The sequence below is a fragment of the Hoplias malabaricus genome, chromosome 3, assembly GCF_029633855.1.
Source record: "Hoplias malabaricus isolate fHopMal1 chromosome 3, fHopMal1.hap1, whole genome shotgun sequence".
Lineage (NCBI taxonomy): Eukaryota > Metazoa > Chordata > Actinopteri > Characiformes > Erythrinidae > Hoplias > Hoplias malabaricus.
In genome coordinates, this window is record NC_089802.1 from 27,911,823 (window position 1) to 27,936,114 (window position 24,292).

Genomic DNA, 24,292 nt, shown 5'->3' on the forward strand with positions numbered 1-24,292 from the left:
CAGGAGAGCAGCTGAGGGCTAAGCATCAGTCTTCAGGGATAAATGTGGACAGTTTGACTTTGATGAACAGCCGTGGCTGGGAAGAAAGTGTTTGAGCTCAGAGCACGTTAAAGCTGCACTAAACAAAATGGACAACAATGAACACCTCACCTGCTCCTGCTACATGTCCTTTCAAATGAAGGGCATTATTCAGGAGTCTGTTCCTCTTTCTGTTGCAGTAACTTTACAATATTATTGTGAGGCTGTGATGGCTGACAGACACCTACACATTAGTGAGATCAGGTTGTAATCATAGATGTTTGAATGATTAGTTCGGGACCACAAACCCCACTCTAATGCATCCCCTAGGGCTGGACGATACATGATATATTCGATATATCACGATATATTTCTAAATTTCAGTCAATACCATGTAATTCCGATATTAATATAAACAACATAAAACCCAGAGAAAAGCTTCCCACATCAAACAAGAAACATCACCAACAAACATCACCAACAAACATAAACCTCTTGGCTTTGTTATTATTAATATTTTTATAGTAACGTTAAAACTGAGAGCAGTGAACTGGCAACAACGCCCCCTAATGACTGTCAGTCAGTTACAGATACTGTAAATAATGTAATCATTTAAACATTGAAAATGTGTTTTAACATCATATTGTTGTTATTGAAACATTTTATATTACAATATTTATTGATATTGAATTACTGTCCAGCCCTAACCACCCAGGAGAACTCAGCTCCACAGCTCAGTGCTGGAAGCCACTCTTGCCCACACAGGATAACAAACAGGCTCATGTGCAGCTGCTCCCGGGTTTCCTTTTTCATTCCACACTTTTTCTGTGGCAATTATAATCACTGTGAGTGTAGGTACAACACAAAAGGAGGGCTCACAGACATTTGATGTTGCAGTTAAATGAAAGCAGTCCTTCAAAATAAATCAAGGCCCGTTCTAGACTCATGATTAGTCAAAGTCTGGGAGGCATCCTAATAGAAATCGTTAAAACAAATAGCAAAATTGGATTACTTTGTCGACTTGACTAATCACACTTAATGACAAGTTTTTTGAATGGTTGCCATGCCATGGCTGAGGGCCAGGCGAGCAGCGTCTGCTGGTTTTGAGCTCTCGCTGGAAGAGCAGTCAGAGCGCCCGGTGAAAGAGCCTTGATTGCTGCCTGCGGGGTTTCACAGTTAAGAGAACATTTTGAATACAGTAACAATAGGAACACAGCCCTCCTGAGAGGCACTGCTTATCAAAGCTGTCAAAACTTTGTACAGACAAATCTGGTCGTGAAATGGATGTGTGCCAATTTCGCAATGGACCTTCTGCTTTAATGTTTCTGAAGAATTAAAGTCATGTCCGCTTACCTCTCTCTGTATAAATGTGTAATATTTTAAAGGCGCCAAAATTCATTCAGTCTACTCCTCAGTACCTCAGTACAACACATTGTGATGTGTTTTGTTTGCAGTTACATATATTAGCTGTGTACAAATAAGTTTATGCGTGTGTGTGTATAGTGTAAAATTGTAATTCAAAATTCAATCATTCTCCCACTGTTTTGTCATTATACGGTGACTGTGTGTCGTATTAAAAATTACTAATGTGATTTTATTCAACAAAAAAAATCACGTAAAAATGAAGCTGTGAGTAAACGGTGAGTGAAGGGTTTATTGGGTGCTGCATTCGTTCTGGGCTCCACCAGGAAAAAGCTGCAGAAGCCTGTGATGGATGTGTTCTGTTCTTGGGGACAATACTGTGGCCAAAAGTCCATGTGAGTTTGGGTTTAGACTATTTACAGATGGAGTTAGTGTTAGAAATTTGGAACTTACCATCTTTATACTTAATTTTTACGTTATTTGTAAATTAATTCATTGTCTGTAACCCTTATCCAGTTTAGGGTGGTGGTGAAGGCGCAAACAAACCCTGGAGGGGGAGCCAGTCCTTCACAGGGCGACACACACTCACACACTCACACCTATGGACACTTTTGAGTCTCCAATTCACCTATCAACATGTGTTTTTGGATTGTGGGAGGAAACCGGAGCACCCAGAGGAAACCCACACAGACACAGGGAGAACACACCACACTCCTCACAGACAGTCACCCGGAGGAAACCCACGCAGACACAAAGAAAACACACCACACTCCTCACAGACAGTCACCCGGAGGAAACCCACGCAGACACAGGGAGAACACACCACACTCCTCACAGACAGTCACCCGGAGGAAACCCACGCAGACACAGGGAGAACACACCACACTCCTCACAGACAGTCACACGGAGCGGGACTCGAACACACAACCTCCAGGACCCTGGAGCTCTGTGACTGCGACACCTGCTGCACCACCGGGCCACCCCTTATTAGGTTATTTTCAGTTGAATAATAATTAAAAAAAAACACTTAAAATTATTATTTGTACACTTCACACACTCACACTAACACACAAACATATAGCTGATACGCTGATATTCACAAAGCAGACTCATCAATATAATTGTATTCCTGAGGTGTTTTCTGGTCAGGGGCCTTTTGTGTAACCTGTCTGACCACTCCACGCTCCATTCAGCTACACTGTGAAACTCTGCTCACGTTTACAGCTCGCAGTAAGACGAACCTTTCCTTTAAACCACACCGACAAGTCTGTGCAACCTTAACCAAGAACCGCATGCAGATTCTGGGTTGTTGTATTTGTTTTATGATGTTTTAGGAAAGGTTTTAAATGACTACAGGCTTGTAGTGTGTTCTGGCTCTGGTTCTCCTCATGGCTCAGGTCTAAACCTAAAGTCTTGGCTCACTGAACATGTCTAGGCCTGGATTTTTGTTCTTTCTCCTACAAAGTTACCATCTGGACAAATGAGATTTAGTTACAACACTGGAGATACCCTCAAACACCACCCAGTGAATGTTTACCGCGGTGAGCTGTACCTCAGTGTGGCCTCACGCTTCAGGAAAGTGGGCGGACCCCTAGGAGCTGTAATGGCCCTGTGGGTGAAATGGGGGGCTAATGATGTGGGGGTGGGTTGGAGGAAGCTGTGAATAGCACGAGTCAGGCTGGAAATATTCTGGCTGAGTTTCATTTAGAAGGGCATTGCATAAGTACAGCTCAGGGTACGGAGCTGAGGCAGGGAAGGATGGGCCTGTCAGCAGCTTTATTATGGCAAATAGAGAAAGGAGGGGTGTGTGTGTGTGTGTGTGTGTGTGTGTGAGACAGAGAGGGGGAGAAAAAGAGTGAGAGTTCAGTATGTATATAGGAGAGATATGCAGGAAAAGGGCCAATATCAGCACAAACAGAGTGTGGAAAGCACATAGAACTGCAGGGTTTTGGGGGTCCCGCAGAGTCTGGTGAAATTTACGGGCATTAACCACCACCCCCTTTCAAAAAAAGGAAGAGACTGAGAGAGGGAGAGAAGATTTCAGGACTTAAATAACATACAGAAGCAGTTAAAACCACAGACAGAGGTGCCAGCATTATTAAATAGCTGAGATGGAAATAAAATAATAACCTTATTGAGTTCCAATTACTCACAGTGGTGGTGAATAAAACCAGACGTCAACTTTTAAAAGCTCCTCACAGAAACATATTAAATTGTTATGAATACACTTTTCTAGGTCTGAGATTTTTCTTTATTATAGTTTCCCACTGAAATGCATTATTCCAAACCATTAATAGCAGATAGAAACAGGTCAGGCACCAATCTCTGAACATCGCCTATTCATAAAAAAATTCAGGAGACTAGCGCACATCGTGCTGGATATGAAGAGGAAATTTAATGTGTGTATTTATGGTGTATACATGGCAACCCAATCCTATGCTCTATTTCTAATGAAACATACAGTGGCCAGTGTTCTTCAGGCACTGATTATATCAACAATATTCTCAGAAAAGTAAGGAGATACTGCCCACCTCAAGTAAGAAGATAAGACCACACCCCTGAGAAACTGAGCTACTAAAATAGGTGCCCACTTTCAATTTATCCATTTATTTTAAATGGCCACTTCACTTGGTGCGTTGCTGTCTGTGACGTGTCAAATTCAGACTCAGCAAAGTTAAAATTTCTGTAAAGTTAATTGGAAGCAGCAGGTTCGAGCACAGGAAACCGTGTCTGCTTTAATTCATTAGCATGATCTCAGAGAAATGCCCACGCGGCAAGCGGAGCCATGCACCACCATAAAATGCAGCAAGAAAAAAGAGCAGGGAGATTTCTAAAGATTTAAAAAAAGATTTGAAGTCTTTCTCATGATGACTGAACAGTTAAAGTGTAGTGGTCAGCATATTGAAGGACTGGCACCCCCTCCAGGGTGTGTTCCCCAGTGATTCCGGGTAGGCTCCGGACCCACCGCGACCCTGAATTGGATAAGCGTTTTCAGACAATGAATGAATGAATGATTAGCAGAATTTTGTGTCATTTCTATTGGTTGATGTCAGTGAAAACATGAGGTGTTTTAGAGTAATGTAAGTCTTATACAAGTCAAATACAAATGTTAAACTAATAATTCACAAAGGGAATCTTAAAGCCCTGATTTTTGATGACATTAACCGCTGAGAAGCGAAGCTGCTGAAGGAAAAGAAGAAATATCGGCTGATTTAAAAAGCTCAAGTCTTCCTCGCAATATTTGAAGTCTAAATCCCAACGATCGGGGCCGGCTGATCTTCAGGAAATCCCTTAGGCACAGATGCTCCGTGGGTTCTGAAGTGAACCAGTAGCGCTGCATTGCAGGGGCAGATTGAGACTTGAGTGATGTTTGGGGAGTGCTGAACGCCCCGCAGGTGTTTTGATGTGGTAGCCGAGTATCCAGGCACCCACCCAAAATTAGCCCAAGTGCATAACTTCAATCAAGATCTTTACTACAGCTGTGAGCACACTTCTCCAATAATATCTTTGTTGAGGAAACAGCGCAGCGATGGACTGCCCAGTGATATGAGTCAGAAAGAGTCATATACTTAATGAGTTTGTAAAGTTTAAAGTTGTGAGTATATGCATTTGCAGATGTTTGAACAACTCTACTTAACAGTGTCTGTTAATTTACTGGGTGAGTTTAATTGTAGCTTAAATAGCATCAATCATTTTCATTCCGTTTATTCCTCTTTTTATACGTAGAAATCATTTAGTGAATAACTTTATCCGTGTGGTCTCACATCTGTCATATATTTAAGGCCTGAGAGGTTGCTTGCATGTGACGCGCCATCATCAGCATCATCATCTTCATCTTTAGACAGTTGGAGGTCACTGGTGGAGATGGAGAGGGAATAAAGAGCTGTGTGTGTGTTACAGATATGGAGACATCTGGTTCCATTCACCATCACTGTAAAGAAACCTGAGAACACAAGTTTCTCAATAATCAACCGTTCAATGCCAACCATTCTGTATCATTCTGTATCAGACCCTGAATTATGAAGAAATATTTTCAAAAATGGGGGGAGTTTCCCTCTGAATTGCGTCCGCTCTTCAAAGTTGTTCAAACGTCTCTGTACCAACCCTAGCAATTATCCTCCTTTCAGTGTAAGGGGCACTTATAGCAGAACCAATTGTCCCACCTCTCTCTCTGTGTGTGTGTGTGTGTACATGCCTGGAGACTGTGGTTTTAGGACAGAAGACTGAGAACCATTCTGGGTTTGGAGAAGGAGCCATGTGTGTTTTTTCATGTTACAGAAAGTGTGAATTGTGCTGCGGAAATGCGACACCTCTCCAAGGAGAAGAGTCTGCAATGGAAAACGCTATGTGTACTGTATGTGTGGGTGTGTGTGCGCGCCCAAGTGTGTGCATGTGTGTAAATGTGTGTGTGTGTGTGTTAACACATGTTTTAAGAGTAGCTAGAAGCAAGAATGTGAGAACTATATATCTAGAAATCCTGTTTCTAATAAAGTGGCCAGTGAGTGTCAGTAGAAGGGGGGTGTTTCTGATAAAGTGGCCAGTGAGTGTCAGTAGAGGGAGGGCGTTTCTGATAAAGTGGCCAGTGAATGTCAGTAGAAGTGGGGTGTTTCTGATAAAGTGGCCAGTGAGTGTCAGTAGTGGGGGGGGTGTTTCTGATAAAGTGGCCAGTGAATGTCAGTAGAAGGGGGCTGTTTCTGATAAAGTGGCCAGTGAGTGTCAGTAGAAGGGGGGTGTTTCTGATAAAGTGGCCAGTGAGTGTCAGTAGTGTGTGGGGGGGGGGGGTGTTTCTGATAAAGTGGCCAGTGAATGTCAGTAAAGAGGGGTGTTTCTGATAAAGTGTCCAGTGAGTGTCAGTAGTGGGGGGTGTTTCTGATAAATTGGCCAATGAGTGTCAGTAGAGGGGGGTGTTTCTGATAAAGTGGCCAGTGAGTGTCAGTAGTGGGGGGGTGTTTCTGATAAAGTGTCCAGTGAATGTCAGTAGAGGGGGTGTTTCTGACAAAGTGGCCAGTGAGTGTCAGTAGTGGGGGGGTGTTTCTGATAAAGTGTCCAGTGAATGTCAGTAGAGGGGGGTGTTTCTGACAAAGTGGCCAGTGAGTGTCAGTAGTGGGGGGGGGGGGGGTTCTGATAAAGTGGCCAGTGAATGTCAGTAGAGGGGGGTGTTTCTGACAAAGTGTCCAGTGAATGTCAGTAGAGGGGGGTGTTTCTGACAAAGTGGCCAGTGAGTGTCAGTAGTGGGGGGATGTTTCTGATAAAGTGGCCAGTGAATGTCAGTAGAGGGGGGTGTTTCTGATAAAGTGGCCAGTGGCCAGTGAATGTCAGTAGAGGGGGGTGTTTCTGATAAAGTGGCCAGTGAATGTCAGTAGAGGGGGGTGTTTCTGATAAAGTGGCCAGTGAGTGTCAGTAGTGGGGGGGTGTTTCTGATAAAGTGGCCAGTGAATGTCAGTAGGGGGGGTGTTTCTGATAAAGTGGCCAGTGTGTGTCAGTAGAAGGGCAGTGTTTCTGATAAAGTGGCCAGTGAATGTCAGTAGAGGGGGGTGTTTCTGACAAAGTGGCCAGTGAGTGTCAGTAGTGGGGGGGTGTTTCTGATAAAGTGGCCAGTGAATGTCAGTAGAGGGGGGTGTTTCTGATAAAGTGGCCAGTGTGTGTCAGTAGAAGGGCTGTGTTTCTGATAAAGTGGGCAGGGATCAGGGCTATTTCCTTGGTTACTAACTATAAAACACCAGGCCTGAAATAGATATGAGAGGAGGTGGGGGGGTGTTTCTGATAAAGTGGCCAGTGAATGTCAGTAGGGGGGGTGTTTCTGATAAAGTGGCCAGTGTGTGTCAGTAGAAGGGCAGTGTTTCTGATAAAGTGGCCAGTGAATGTCAGTAGAGGGGGGTGTTTCTGACAAAGTGGCCAGTGAGTGTCAGTAGTGGGGGGGTGTTTCTGATAAAGTGGCCAGTGAATGTCAGTAGAAGTGGGGTGTTTCTGATAAAGTGGCCAGTGAGTGTCAGTAGTGGGGGGGGTGTTTCTGATAAAGTGGCCAGTGAGTGTCAGTAGAAGGGGGGTGTTTCTGATAAAGTGGCCAGTGAATGTCAGTAGAAGTGGGGTGTTTCTGATAAAGTGGCCAGTGAGTGTCAGTAGTGGGGGGGGGGTGTTTCTGATAAAGTGGCCAGTGAATGTCAGTAGAAGGGGGCTGTTTCTGATAAAGTGGCCAGTGAGTGTCAGTAGAAGGGGGGTGTTTCTGATAAAGTGGCCAGTGAGTGTCAGTAGTGTGTGGGGGGGGGGGGTGTTTCTGATAAAGTGGCCAGTGAATGTCAGTAAAGAGGGGTGTTTCTGATAAAGTGTCCAGTGAGTGTCAGTAGTGGGGGGTGTTTCTGATAAATTGGCCAATGAGTGTCAGTAGAGGGGGGTGTTTCTGATAAAGTGGCCAGTGAGTGTCAGTAGTGGGGGGGTGTTTCTGATAAAGTGTCCAGTGAATGTCAGTAGAGGGGGTGTTTCTGACAAAGTGGCCAGTGAGTGTCAGTAGTGGGGGGGTGTTTCTGATAAAGTGTCCAGTGAATGTCAGTAGAGGGGGGTGTTTCTGACAAAGTGGCCAGTGAGTGTCAGTAGTGGGGGGGGGGGGGGGTTCTGATAAAGTGGCCAGTGAATGTCAGTAGAGGGGGGTGTTTCTGACAAAGTGTCCAGTGAATGTCAGTAGAGGGGGGTGTTTCTGACAAAGTGGCCAGTGAGTGTCAGTAGTGGGGGGGTGTTTCTGATAAAGTGGCCAGTGAATGTCAGTAGAGGGGGGTGTTTCTGATAAAGTGGCCAGTGGCCAGTGAATGTCAGTAGAGGGGGGTGTTTCTGATAAAGTGGCCAGTGAATGTCAGTAGAGGGGGGTGTTTCTGATAAAGTGGCCAGTGAGTGTCAGTAGTGGGGGGGTGTTTCTGATAAAGTGGCCAGTGAATGTCAGTAGGGGTGTGTTTCTGATAAAGTGGCCAGTGTGTGTCAGTAGAAGGGCAGTGTTTCTGATAAAGTGGCCAGTGAATGTCAGTAGAGGGGGGTGTTTCTGACAAAGTGGCCAGTGAGTGTCAGTAGTGGGGGGGTGTTTCTGATAAAGTGGCCAGTGAATGTCAGTAGAGGGGGGTGTTTCTGATAAAGTGGCCAGTGTGTGTCAGTAGAAGGGCTGTGTTTCTGATAAAGTGGGCAGGGATCAGGGCTATTTCCTTGGTTACTAACTATAAAACACCAGGCCTGAAATAGATATGAGAGGATTAGGAAACCCTTCGTGGCAGCAGATAGATATGCTCCCTTCACTGCAGCACTGATAATATTACAAAGAGTGAGAACAGACAGACAGTGTGTGTGTGTGTGTGTGCGTGTGTGTGTGTGTGTGTGTGTGTGTGTGTGTGTGTGTGTGTGTGTGTGTGTGTTGCCGGAAGTGTTCTAAAACACATCAGAGTTACAGATAAAGCTGCCACTCAGAAAGTGCCCACACATGCAGTGAATATGAGGATAGGGGTCAAACCTTTGAACACTGTCAACACACAGAGTCGGCAAAAGCATTTAATTTTATTTTATGTTAAAGCTCCTATTTTAGATTGAAAATAAATAGTTAAAGAGTTTGTTGTAGTTTGTTAAAATTTCAAATATACCATTCTGCTAAAACAGTTTAGTTTTTCTGTGCCGTCACAAAAATGAAGCATTTACATTTATAAAAGCATACAATAGTTTACCTTCTGCTATCCCCCAAACCACACTGAGCAGCCAATCACAACAGAACATATTTACATATGTCAGTCTTCAGTAACAAACACATAGCTTCTCAAATTAATGTAAAAAGCATCTGAATTTTTAAATGATGGGGAGTAATTGAAATGTAGACTGTGGAAACACAATGATGACAATGTGTTAATGTGGCTAAAGATCAAAAAAACCTGTGACACATATTATTCAAACCAGATCATACTAACTGGCACGTGCCGGCTCATCTGCGTTCACAAATAGCCTTGAAAACACTGAGCTTCCTGACCGTAGCAGTCACGCAATCGGTTATAATAGGTGGGTGTAGAAAGGTCACATCACTTATGTCTCTTAACCTGGGACAAGTTCACATCATCTCAGTTAATAATTACAGCGTACAGCTAACATGGTTTGGAAGGTGGAATTATCCCAGAAGAAAGATTCCCACCCAAAACATATCTTTAAAGTGGACTGGTAACATTTCATCAGACGGTCTACACTCTAATAAACTATTCTGACAGGGCAAGCACAGACACACTAGCGCTGATTATGAGCTCTACTCACATATTATAATAAATCATAAAGTGTCAGGTGATATAAAGCCCAGGCTTACACCCAATAACAAAGCTTTTTAACGGCACTGTTCGAGTCAGTGTTAGAGCTCTGACCAATAGCAGACAAACCCACATCATCCAGCTCCGACAATAATAAATACTCTCTCAACCAGTTTACAAACGTGTTCTCGTAATCTTATTTTAGCGCATGTAAACAATGCTACGCAATGGTTTTGTGCAGCAGTGGTTTCAAACTCAATCTCAGCACATGGAAATACCAAGCAAATATAATTTTTGGATACTTTAAAAAGATGTCCTGACACAAATATAACTCCTAAAGTTTGTCTTGGTTTCTAAAGGTATGTTTTTTTCAAACTAAAGGGACTGTGATTGGTCGGTATTCAGGCGGATTGGGCGGGCATTGTTTAAATTGAACCAAAGAACTACAGAAACATTAACTGCTCTCCACACACAGATATTTCCTCAGACATGGTGTGGGCATCAGGGATGAATAAAAAGGTTGAACAAAGGAAAATTATGGATGTCTCCAGGAAAAAATAACACAACGAGAAGCAGGACCACATGGGAAAAATATACCGGATTTGTATTTGTGTCTTTCCTGGAAACTCATGTAAGCTACGTTCTGTCCCAAATAAAAATGTGCACTTTAAAGATTTATAAAACAAATACTACTCCACCATGACATTGTGTACTACACACTGTAACACTGTAGAGGAAGATGTTTGAGATTCAGATTCACACCTAGTGGTGTGGCGGTGTAACTGCAGAGTGACGCAAACACAGACGCAGAAGAATAAACACTCACAATGACGTTGGGTTCATGCGTAGCCTGCAGAGTAGGCTCTGTGTTGAGTCAACAAATACTTCAGGCTCAGCTCTCCAGAAAATGCACTAGTGGTAACTAGTGGAAGAGGGTAGGAGATGCCCACCCCCCTCGTCACTTCCCTCTGACTTGATTTCAGAATAGTGCAGTACAATTAAATTACACTCTGCAACTGTAGGGGGAGCCCAGGAGCACAAATACCATACCTAGTGTTCCTTTAAAAGGTAGATATAATCAGCTGTGTGTCCTGCACAAGGGGTTATTATCTGGCAAAGATTTTTTTTAATACTGCAGAGTATTGTAGAACTATTGGTACGGATGAATTAAAAACAAGCAGGGAGCACAAGGCGCAGATAGGTTTCAGTGAAGAGGAGTCTGGGAGCTGTGTGTGCTCAGTGCTGTTTGCCCTTGGTGTGGCAAGACAAAGCAAAGCCATCCTGCAGTGCCAGGAATTCAGGGAATACTGAAGATATTCAGGACACATCGGGTGATCATAACAAACCATGTATCAGCCACTAATTATATGACAACACTAATGAAAATGTCACCCACGGATTCTACAGCTGTATCACTGTCAGTCGTTTTATAAGCTCCTGAGTAGGCCAGAAGGCAGAGAGGGAGGGAGATAGCATATCTTGTTTAGCTCCCTCTAACATGTAAGGAATGGCACAGGAAGAGAGAGGGGAGGTTTTATGGGTCCGACTGAGCTTACAGACTGAGCCCAGAGGCACTGCGAAGCGTTACCACCTTTAAAATAGTAGAAAGAACAGATAAAACAAACTTCAGAGTCCATGTCATTTCACTATTCTAATCTTTGTAATATGTTGACGAAATATATGGATCCCACATCATCCAGAATGTATATTCAGCAGCATGTTCACTAAAGCCATTTTTTAATACTTCAAGTGCCTATTTCACAACAGATGTAATTTTTTACACTACTTTGAAATCAGCAGATTTTTGCAACATGCAAGAAAATTGTTTGTACTAGGGCTGGACGATAATTCAATATCAATATATATCACAATATAAAATGTTTTAATAACAATGATACAATTTTTTAACATATTTTCAATATTTCAATATACATTATTTACAGCATTATATTGACAAAGCCGAGAGGTTTTTGTTTGATGATGATATCATGTTTATGGTTTGTTTTGGCAGTGGATATTTTTTTCTCTTTCCTATCAATATCAGAAATAGGGCGCCACGATGGCGCAGCAGGTAGTGTCTCTGTCACACAGATCCAGGGTCCTGGCAATTGTGGGTTCGAGTCCCGCTCCAGGTGACTGTTTGTAAGGAGTGTGGTGTGTTCTCCCTGTGTCTGCATGGGTTTCCTCCAGGTGACTGTCTATGAGGAGTGTGGTGTGTTCTCCCTGTGTCTGCGTGGGTTTCCTCCAGGTGACTGTCTGTGAGAAGTGTGGTGTGTTCGCCCTGTGTCTGCGTGGGTTTCCTCCGGGTGACTGTCTGTGAGGAGTGTGGTGTGTTCTCCCTGTGTCTGCGTGGGTTTCCTCCGGGTGACTGTCTGTGAGGAGTGTGGTGTGTTCTCCTTGTGTCTGTGTGGGTTTCCTCCGGGTGACTGTCTGTGAGGAGTGTGGTGTGTTCTCCCTGTGTCTGCGTGGGTTTCCTCTGGGTGACTGCCTGTGAGGAGTGTGGTGTGTTCTCACTGTGTCTGTGTGGGTTTCCTCCGGGTGACTGGTAGGTGGATTGGGACTCAAAAGTGTCCGTAGGTGTGAGTGTGTGAGTGAATGTGTGAGTGTATATCCCCCTGTGAAGGACTGGCCTTGCCCCCAGCGATTCCTGGTAGGGTCCGGACCCACTGCGGCCCTACATTGAATAAGGGTTACAGACCGAATTAAGAAATATATAGTGATTTAAATTTTGCCTGTGTCGTCCAGCTATAGTTAGCACTGACATTTTAGTCTTTTTTATGTTACTTTCCATATTATTCACTACCCTCCAGTGGACCGGAATCTCTTCACTTACAAATAAAGCACAGTGCATTTGTATCCTAACTGCACTGAGGTCATTACTGAGCCAAGCGGCAGCTCCTAAAGAAAAACGGTAACTTAGAGCCGATCACATTGTGTTGTGGGGCTAAAATATCGATGTTTCCTAAAGAGATTTCAATTTAAAAGTGGAGCACTTTGAAATCGCAAGAGTTGCACATTTCAACTCAGCCAGCATTATCAAGATCAATGTCTTAATCAGTTTTAAATGGGGACATTTAGCATCTATAATAGAGTTAGAACAATCAGTAGAAGCCAAATACTGTGCTGTGAACATGACCCCAACCACTTTCAGTGATCTGAAATAAGTCCTCCTGGGTTTCTTGTATTAAAACAGACCTGGATCTTCCTTTATAAAAAAAATATCTGCATTTTATTCACATTATTAGTGAAAAATGTGAACTGATACCAAATTATTTCCAGGAATAATATTAAGTGGATAAATTGATTATGTATGTCTAAATAAATTAATAATAATAATTTGATTATTGGTGTATGTTATGAATACCAAATATTGCCTAAATGAATTAGCTTTATACAAAGCTTGTGAAATGCACCACGGTGAGGGGGGGGGTGACCCTTAAGAACAAGCATCAATGCCCTTATTCATACATATTTACAGTTTGGAAAACGAAGGCTTTATATTTTGTTGGCCTGTTCTGGCTGGTGTCCATCTCGATTTATTGAAATTTGGAGGCAGAAAGTTTTCAGAAATCAGAATGACTTAATCAGGCAATAAAGCCCAGTGAGCAGAGAGAAGCACATGAAAGCACAATGGGCAACAGTCAGCAGCTGGCAGGGTTTAATGTGACTCCAACAGTTTGGAGAGTGAATAGTCTCGCTCTTTGTTCTCTGTGTGAGCCTGTGCAACTCTCACTGGAGCTCGACAGACCTCCCGCGGTTCAGTACGAGTCCAGACTTTAGCCTGAGCCTTGATTGGACAGTGGTTTATTAGCAAACTCCATTAGACCACTTTCTCCAATCCTTCACTTCCACAGCTCTGAAACAACGACCCGTTTAACCCGTACTCTCACGCAGTAGGATGAACGTGACTCACTCATTCTAGTGGAAACGTGAAGACAAAGACAAAACACTAAACAGATCACACAAGGAAATGGCTCTGACACAACAGGGATGCTCATCTTGGACATGAATGGTAAACACAAGCAGGAATCGTTTCCTCTGAACAAAGAGTGAAAGAAGAAAGTTGTGATTCAGCTGAGCAAGAGGTGGGGCTGTAAATGATAAAATCACAGACAGTACACTGTTGCATTGCCCTAATCAGTGTTTACAGGCTGAGACCTGGAGTCTCTCACCTACACCGTTCCCAGTTTTGAATTTTCATTCACCCTGCAAACATCTAACTGAGCCGTAAGTAGGGCTGTGCCGTATCATATAATTTGCAATAATATCATCATAATTCCTAAAACGATAAAAAAAATCTATATTGTGATAATCTGTCTTCTTTACGCAATGACATCATGCAGTCACCCATAATGTGGCATATGTACATGAGTTATTTAGGCACAGTGAAGTACGGCTAAAAATGGTTCTGAAGTGGAGAAATTTGTTCCAAAAAAAGGGGAGTGACTTTAGTTGTGTAGAGGTGGTTTGGTTACAAAATATCAGATGTACAATAAACCATGGCAGTATATAGAATTTAATTTTACATTTAATATTAATATAACATTTATTTTGCTGCAGTAGTGGTTTCTTGAAATAAATCATTTTTCAGAGTTTTGTTCATATCGCCAAGAATATCGTTATCAGCAAAATTCCCTGAAATACTGTGATATTATTTTAGGAACCTATCGCCCAGCCCTAGCCTCAATATGAAATGAAGCTCGAGATCTGACACTGCAGTTCATACTTAATCTCTTAATTATCATGGAGCATTTATCTAGAAACCAGTAACTAAATAACGCTGTAATGTAAGAGCTGGGCATTACATAAATAACATAATGGACATTCTGCATCTCTAATCGACATAATCTTTTCTATATCAATTATTTTTATTCTGTTATGTCCCCACTGTGTGTTCATGTACTGTCCCTTTAAAACCACGCTACCAAGCTGTAGTCACGTGATTCTGCCTCCTATCTGCCACATGGAGGAGAACCTAAATGCAGAGGAGAACCTAAATGCAGAGGCCAACCGAGCGACTCAAGCAGCTCGTACCAAAGATAAAAACATAACGTCTGTGGTTTGAACGTGCTGTGTTTGACTATAATTAAGACAACACTGAACAAAATGTAAACAGAGAGAAAACGATTTCAGCCAAAGCACAATCACACCTCAAATATAAACAGTGCTCAGAAAACAAGAGAGGAACAAGCTCCCAGCGACATTACAGAAATATCCCAGCTTTAACACTGGAGCATATTTACAACACAAGCCTCGTCACTGAACTGTGAGGGTCATAAATACAAACACAAAATAATCGTCCATTAATCGTAATCGTGGTAAAATGTACAATTAATAATGATATTGATTTGCGCTCATATCGCCCGGCACTAGCTGTAATCTTCACAAATTACATACCATTTCTAGGCCCATTTATTCCATGGCAACTAATCTACAGCATGTCCAATCAAAGTTACAGACAAAAACTCACAGCTAATCTACAATGAAATTCATCCATCTGTGGATATCTATATTTCATTTTAAATTATAAAGAGAGACAGGCCTAAAGAACTACCTTTTTTTATTGTGAGTCATGTTTTAGCTTCTAATAAAGCATGCAAAAAATAATAACGGTGTGTTAAATGAAAATACAGCAATGGTGCATAAACCTACATTCTGCAAAAAGAGCTTTTAATATTCAACCCAGCTCATTTTAAGATAAATATTATTCTTAGCGTTGCACTAAGCTCAAAATAGTCATTTAAAAAGTAGTCAGTATTAAAAATGTAATCTAAAAGATAAGCATAACAACTTAAATATGAATGCAGCACAACCTTGGAATTCAGGGGAAACAAAGAATTTGTTGGACATAAGCATGAGCCTGAGTATGAGCTAATGGGTGATGAGTTATGGGTGATGGGTGGGATTTCGGAACACGTTTCACAGTCACGCAACCAACCCTCAACACTCCCCTTCCATGGAAACACACACGTATTCAGGCAGCGGCTGATAAGAGGGCAGTGGACATGCACCAGGCCTCTGATCACGGGCTGGGGACAGAACTGATGTCAGCAAAAGAAAAGCTGAGGCACAGTTCAGTGCTAAAGCTCTGATTATTTAAAGGGGTTAGGGCTGTTGTGCTGGGATTGTCATGTTAGGGTGGTAATGTTTCTGAGCCTTAGCATTTTCTTTACTCAGCTGCCAGACTTTTACATGGCAGGAGATCTAAAAGAACGATCAGTTAATTGATGTCACCTGGAAACATGAGGTGTATTAAGGCAAAGAGCAGAACCACTACATACAGAAAAATATCATTTATATCTTAACTGCTGATGTTTTTTGAGTAATTCTCTCTTAAATATCATTTTAAAAAATCTTGATTTTTAGTTTACTACATCATCTGAAAACAGGAGCTGTCCTTCACACTGTGTGAACATTTCATACTGAATGGACCAATAGGAATGCTCCATAATTATTCCAAATACAAACTTTTTACATTGACTTCCATTGGAAGTGAGGAAGGTTTTTTCCTGCTCCTGTAAAGTTACAGTTTTGCATGTTTTTTCTATGGACAGCGACGACGTATTTTGTGATTAAGTGTCTCTGATTTTGCACAATAATGTACCAGTGCTAATTATACACAGCAAATTAATCTTACGTTCATAACGCACACATATTAAATAAAAAATAAAAAAAACCTTACAAACAATTACAAGTTCCATACAAACCCAGTGTAGGAAAACCAATCATGCAGAATGTTTTCCATATGTGGGTAAATGTAAAAACCATCCTGTAATTATCGCAATTAAAAGGGAGGGTTATCCTAGAAATGATTGGGCAACATCTGTTTGGCATGGCTGGATTCATATCTGGCGTAATGTTAAACCAAAAACAGCAATTTAATGATGTGGCCTGCGTCAGGCTTTGGGTTGTGGGACCGAACAGGCACCTGCTGTTCAGCGTGCGATGACTGACGCACAACTTAGGGCACGGCTAAAGTGTAAATCCCTTACTGAGAAATATTTCTGCTTAAACCGTCTTCATGCCACAGCAGCAGGAAAGAACATAAATTGTGCCCACTCCCTCAGAGTCGACTTTGGACTGAAGAGCGGGTGGATCTTCTGTGGGGGTTAAATAGGAAAGAAATGCTCACAGATACTAAGCAGCTTTTGGAAATATGTAAAATAACAAAACAACACAAAATATCAAACCTCACCACAAGAATTCCCTTTAATTATTATAATTATTATCAAATACTCCACCCCTAATCCCTCCTCTGGAACTTAAACCCATTACACTCCCAGGACAAACAGGCACCATAATGTCCTGGAATGTACTGAATGGCAAACCGTATCATCCAACGTCTCAAGCAGTCCAATTTTCTCATCACTCTGTGGACACCACACAGTCACAGGCATGAACTCATGAGGAGCATAAAGCTTAAGTGTGAACCAAGCAAAACATACAGGTCTGAGCCTCAACAATCGAAACATTTAACATCCACCTCATGTTCTGGATCAGACGCTGGTTAACTTTTCACCAATTAACTGCATCCCAGCACATGCGGTGATGCTGAGGTGTGGGCTCTGGGGTTTTGGGTCAGTCCACTGTTCACCCTTCATTGTTTATCTTCTTTTGTGTTTATTTCCTTTTTTAACCCAAAAAGCCTCTTCATATCCTTTCAGACATTCAGTTGTTCACAGCTAAAGGGAAGATGGACACAAACAGCTGGTTCTGTTTAGATCTGAGACAATAGTGTAGCTTGATTTAAAGAGGAAAGCTTTAGGCTAGGTGCTGTTCTCATGTGGACAAAAGGTCTGACCTGGCTTAGGGTAAATCTGCACATGATGTCTTCACAGAAGGGTTGCTTACAGAATTGGAAGGGCTAGCTGTTCTTGGTCATTGTAGTGAGGTGTGAAACAGAACGAATGCTACTGTAGAGGTTCAAAATGCACCGTCAAAAGGACCATGCAGAGCTCCACCTGGAAGGAGGTTTATGGCTGAAGAACTCAGACAAGACACAGCACTGAAAATCTATGTTTACTCAGGACTTCCACAGTGTACAAGAGCATTGTGTATTCAGCAAAACAAAGACATTTCAGTTGTTAATCTACAGTATTTAGATTTTTAGATATTTATTTCCTGCTTTAATCATATTTTCATTATGATTTTTAACTCTGATTTTATTTTACTTAATTAATTTATTTATTAATTGATTTTTATGAAGTTGCTTGCTCCTCTTCAGCTCACAGCAGCAGAGGGTGAAATTATATTCAATCAAAATAACTGTAAAATGACCAAAAAGTCCACTGTAGAACTATAGGAGCAGGTATTCAGACACCAAAATAATGACTTGAAAATGCACTGCAAAATTCACCTCATTGAACTCGATCAGCGACGAGACATTTAGATAATAACCACCACAGACCTACAGATGAACAGACGACTAAATCAAAAAAATACAAAGTCCTGATAACGCAGGGACCTCAGCTCTGAAACCCCACCTTAAACTGCAGTGAAGTCTTGGTGTAAACATGTGGAGAGACGTGGATGTGGACATCTGTACATCACGTTCGTGAGGGCGTTCCTCTGCGTGTAAGGTCAGGAGAGATAAGGCCAGTAAAGCAGCTGCTCACATTCGACTCAGTGTCATAGTGATGTCACAGAGGACAGCAGCAGCAGCAGCAGCCGTGCCTTTAATCCCATTACCCGCTGATTAAGAACTTTAGGGGCACTCAAGCCTCTTTCTGACACAGAGCAAATGATTTAACCGTTTAAACGCAGAGGAGAAGGCACTGTGCAGCAGGGTTAGGTACAAACTGACCACACATTGGACATCTGAAGAAGTCTGATGTTCAGGCACTTTGAGGATTCTTTAAATAATGAAAATACTTTGGTTTCTTAGTCATTGCTTTATACACAAGATATTCAACACACAGACCCCCGTATTTTCTGATTCTAATGTCTGTATATTCTAAATAACTCTGTTTCTGCTAAAAGTTAACTGCTCTTTAAAGGGGTGTAACTGTATTATAATGCTGTTATATTGTCACTAAATCAGTGGCATAAAACACTGACCACAAAATACCAACCACCGTGACAGACCTAAAAACGTTTGTAGTGTCATAAATATTTCTGTTTTTAGGAATTTACTGAGCACTTCTTCTGAAATTCGAAAGAGCATTTCAGAGCTGGTTAAAAACACTTCGAGCCCTAGATTCATCCAAACAGAACGCTACAAAACCTGTGAGTCCTGGCAGAGAGAGGAAGGCCAGGTGGCACCTCCAGGCCACGGTGCTCCACACCTGCTGGAGCTGCCTGGGGCCAAGTTTAATTGACTATAAGTCATTCTCATCCTCGCTTTGCATCTGCTGAGAGCCTGTTCTACACTGACATCAGCCTCTCCTTTCCCTGGAATATTTAACCATGTATCAGCAACAGGTTAAAAATAAAAGCATCGTTTTCTTATTAAGTTCCACGGCTATGGAAAAAGAGAGCTGCCAAAAAAATAAATATATGTATATAGCATATTCCTTATCAGTGGGACATATACCACAGCATGGTCTTCAAGATCTAGGGCTAATGTGCACATAATCAATAGATACATATATAGAGTTATTAACCTTGCAGTGTGCAAAACAACAAAATTGCATAATCTACTAACAGTGCTTCATTGCCAAAATGTTGTGATGAATATCTGCACCAGTCTGTCATAAAACACGTATACTGATATATTCTGTAGCAAATCCATCTCAAACTGTTTCAGAATTTCTGTAGCTCAACATGAGGCAAAGCAAAGCCTGTCATAACTAAACAACAACAATCATGAAATGTGCTTCGTCACTGAACAGCAGCAATGAAATCTGGGCTCCACAATTAACACACTTGTGAAAATGAACACACACAATGGCTTTTCAGCTTTCACAGGAGGATATCACTCCCCCATCCCCATTTTTCCTGACAGTCCAGGGCAATGAACCAGAAATCTTTCGGGGCCAGGACCACTTTTCTAAAGTTTTAGCCACAGCTGCCGTCACAAATTTATTATTATAAAATCAGAAGAGAACGTGATACCTCCAGTCTCACTCAGACTCAACAAACTCATTCAGGCAGTAAGAGAAAACCAGGAACAAACCTTGGTAAATTTAAAGAACATACTGCCATTAGATTCTGGCTGATATTTAGCTCCAGTTCTAATTCATTATAAACACAATGTTGAACTTAGAAACATAAGATAAAGTCATTTGTTTTGAGTGCTTCATGGTGTCACATCGTGCTGAGTCTAAAGCTGCTGAAAAAGGCCATCATCCAGCAACAGTATCCAACAGCCTCCCAGCAAACTGTCAGAGAACAGCCTTCAAAACTCAGAGAAAGGGAGCTAATGAGGGAATAAGAGAGCGACAGAGAGGGAGGGAGAGGGAGAGAAAATTCACTTTATTAAACAAGCTTAACCCCTGTGTTTACTCTACACCCGAAGGCACGTGAGTTTAAGAAGGGCAGATGCGTCCTGAAAAAAACCCTGCTCTGCTCTTTTAAAAGCTGGTGTCTTTAAAGCAGTGGTTCCAAATAATGAAGCTAAAGTTTGCTCGTTTACCACTGCCTCATTGGTCCTGTACTGGTCAGTGCTGATGAGTTAGTACTCTTCTGCAAGTGTGTTGAGCTATTCAATGACTTCACATTAACAACCATGCAAAAAAAAAAAAGTCTTCCTCCTCTGAGAAACACCAGTGAGAATTGAAAGTCATAAAGTAACCTGGGAAAAAATTGTTGGTCAGTCCTAGCAAAATATGTTAGCTCTTACATACAGAACTAATCAGCATTCTCCTGCCAGCGTGTTGAGCTGTCAAATGACCTGTATTGGCGACATTATCGAGAAAATATGTGTTAGCCCTCATCCTCCTATAACTTTATATGAAATGGGAAAAACTAGCCACCAGGTGTGAAACTGCAATTAAAAACCTTGTATTAGAGCATGTTTAACTCTTTAAATGACCAGTACCTGCTTTCATTCCTTTCTCCTCCCACTGAAAAAGAGCCTGCATTGTTTTCCATGTAGTCACTTACCATGTAATAAGCTTGGGACTCTAAAAGGGTTAACTGAGCATAGCACTCTCACTGATCTCCTGGTTGTATATTGGAGATGTGAGGATTTCTCCACGTGAAAAAAGAGGGAATGCAGAAATGTAGAGACATACCATGCTCTGCACAGTCTAAAGTTTCCAGCATATGCTTCTCAGTATCACCAAGATTAGTGAGCCATATGTGAACAAGTGCTGCTCAGTAGAGTGCAGCTCAAGGACAGAAGGACAGACAGAGTGACAGAGGAGGGGGAGAACTGGATTACTGTTTTACTGTAACAGTAGGAGTGCTAAGATTTATCTTAGGCCTGATTTTCCACTAAGTGTCGATTAATGACAGAAAAATGGTTATAACCAATGTATTAATAAATCAACACTGGCATATACAACTTACATCGTGCAAGCTTTAATTTACATTTCACTGTATACATCAGTGAGACGTTTTTGTGTTTCCCGTTATGTACTTGGGTTTGGGAAAGGCGCTATATAAGTTGAACCTATTATTATTCATTCATTCATTTTCTGTAACCGCTTATCCAGTTCAGGGTCGTGGTGGGTCCAGAGTCTGCCTGGAATCATTGGGCACAAGGCAGGAATACATCCTGGAGGGGCCCTCACAAGGCAACACACACACTCACACATTCACTCACACACTCACACCTACGGACACTTTTTAGACGCCAATCCACTTACCAACCTGTGTTTTTGGACTGTGGGAGGAAACCGGAGCACCACACTCCTCACAGACAGTCACCCGGAGGAAACCCACGCAGACACAGGGAGAACACACCACACTCCTCACAGACAGTCACCCGGAGCGGGAATCGAACCCACAACCTCCATGACCCTGCAGCTGTGTGACTGCGACACTACCTGCTGCACCACCGTACAGCCCCTTTTTATTATTATTATTATTATTATTATTATTATTTTAGTGTTTAATAAGAGTTCAATAAAATTAAGCATCAAATCATTCATTTTCCATCGTATTTGTGTCATACTGTAAGCACAACGCAGCCTGCAGAGTTCCTCTATCTAACAGGACATGTTTATAAGAGATTTTAAGGAATGTCATAATCACTACCTGTAATCAAATATCGTATTTCTTCCTTGTTGTTGTTCCTGTCCCTGATTCCTTTCAGTGAAGACCGACTTTAAAGCTGGATCTTAAAAGAACTTGCCATTTTCCGTTCCTCTGATTCTACACAGCGCAGCTCAAACCCAGCTTGAAGACACACTTTGCACTGTGCATTTTACTCTGCACACATCAAACCAGTGATCTGACATCCAATTTTTGGCATGTCTTTATTATTTTTATTATCTTTATATCTTACCCTTATATAACTTTACGTTTATCTAAGTATCTTATAGATTCTGTCTTATATTGACTTATTTCATGTAAGTGTGCAGTCATCAAAGCACTGCACTGCAAATCGTACTATGTATTCTAACTATGTATGTGACAAATAAACTTTGATTTGATTTGATTAAAGCTTAAGATGTGGGGTTTTGGAACAAAAGTAAAACCATCCTCCAGTAAAAGTGTTACTATTTGATTAAAATAATGGGGGAGAACTTGAACAAAACTATGAGGTCCAAAAACTCCTTTAGCGCAGGATAAAGGTGGAGGATTCTAAAGAGCTGAAGTGTAGACAGCTCTGCTCTGCTCTTTTTGGATTAATTTGACATAAAATAAAAAAACTAAATCCCCAAAGTGTTTAGTGTGTTCAACAATAATGAAAACACCTGGAGCTGAAGCAGCATAGGAATGAAAAACAGCTCTAACTCATGCTTATTTCTCTACAAACAGGGTTCATCTTTAAGAAACAAGAATGTGTTAGGACAGAAGTCTATAATGCACTTAATGGACCCAAACTGTTCAGTGTTCCAGGAAAGCATCAATCCTGCAAAATCGTTTTGGGAAATACGTTTGTATCCAAAACACAGCCATTACAGCTTCTGAACTCGCTGTTGAAACAGAAGAAGAGTTTGTGATCTGACCACTCCACTGTGGTCTCTTTGTTATTCATATGATTCCCTGGAATGACCAGCCACACACTAAGCCTGCTGCTTTAACCCAGGTCCAGCAGCAGCACCCCACAACACTGGAGGTTTGCAGTGGATAATATATGCTTTATAATTTGTTGGTCCCTGTAATACTCATATCACAGATGAGTACAGCATGCAAATGAACCAACAATCCTACCAGTACATTTTGACTATTACTTACACGCTGTAGGATTAGCTGATGTAATTTTCTCCATGTTACAGTATGTCATAGAGTATCTGAGATGACACAGTGTTAAGCATACACAAAGCTAAACGGTGGGCTATAAGCTGCCATTGCTTGTTAGTTACATGCCGGTGCAGACCCTTGGGAGCCAAACACTTCTTGGATGATTGACCCTTTGTAGATTTGAATTCACAAGATTATAGCTTATTTTTCTGTTTAAAATGATTAAAACATACATAATGCGCATGAATTGAATTTAGCTTCAAATTTAACATTGGACCCTAAGACCACTGTTGTACTTTTAAGAGAACAACTGCACTGTCTGAGTCTTTGGCAAAGTAAAAATGTACCTCTGCAATATGAGTCCTCAGGACCTACCTGTAACTCACACCATGCCACCTCCACGGTGGTCTCGGTGTCCAGCCCCTTGTAGACAGTCTTGAATGACCCTCTTCCAATCTCCACATTGAATTTAAGGTATCGTCCATCAGGAGACGTGGCCACAGCTTTGGTCTCGACGTCCTCTTTTTCATCCTGCTCCCACCTGCTCTCCAGTCGAGGAGCGGATTTCTGCGGCTTGACCACTTCAGGCTCAGAGTCCGAGCTCGGGTCATGGCCCGAACCCCTCCAGGTTTCTGTGGTTTCTGAAGGAGAACAGCAGGTCTCTGGAGTTGGAGTTTCTGGGCTGGAGACTGGAGGAGAGTCCACTTTACTTTCCTCTATCCTACTCTCAGACAAAATGTTCTCAGAAGACCACGACAGAGCCTTGGAAAGTGCTCCATTGAAAAACTGAGGCTCAATGTCCACGTTGAGCTTGTGCAGAACGTAAGAGTTCCTCCTGATGGACCTTCTCTCCACACATTCAGGGTCTATATCGACTGGAAGGCTCTGAAAGCCCAGTCCAGATATCTCCACCTGAGCATGAGACATGCTGAGAAGTGAAATATTGCTGTATGTTTTTGTTTATAATGTAGTTCACTGTAAACCTGGTGTCACTGTCCAGTGTTATTCTTCAGCTCAGTCATTCACTGATGGTTGGAGTGTTTGTGATATTCTTTTGAGGAACATCTTCTCGCTGTTTCTCTCACGTACATCTTCAGAAGTCTTGGAATGAAAACCTATGAGAAGGTAAATGCAAAACTATCAGGGGCGAGCATAAAAATATAAATAGAGATCAAGAAAAAAGAATATTATGTAGTACACAGTCTTATGATCTTTATCTGTAGCAATAAAATAGATCTATAGGATGTTTAACATAATTTAGGCTACACATTTATATACCTGAGGAGATAAAAACAGTGAACAGTTGATTATCAATCTAAACAGTGCTGAGTTTTACCCTTCAACAGACCTAATTTCTCATTCCA

General features: G+C 41.8%; 1 protein-coding gene across 1 annotated transcript in view; it reads right to left on the reverse strand.

Moving 5' to 3' along the window:
• The window catches only part of wnk4a (WNK lysine deficient protein kinase 4a), a 61,773-nt gene extending 37,918 nt beyond the window's left edge, over nt 1–23,855 (reverse strand). The window contains exon 1 of the mRNA XM_066663702.1: nt 23,304–23,855. Coding sequence (XP_066519799.1) covers nt 23,304–23,855 — 552 coding nt within the window. The remainder of the gene's footprint in view (nt 1–23,303) is intronic.
• Between the last annotated feature and the right edge of the window lie 437 nt (nt 23,856–24,292).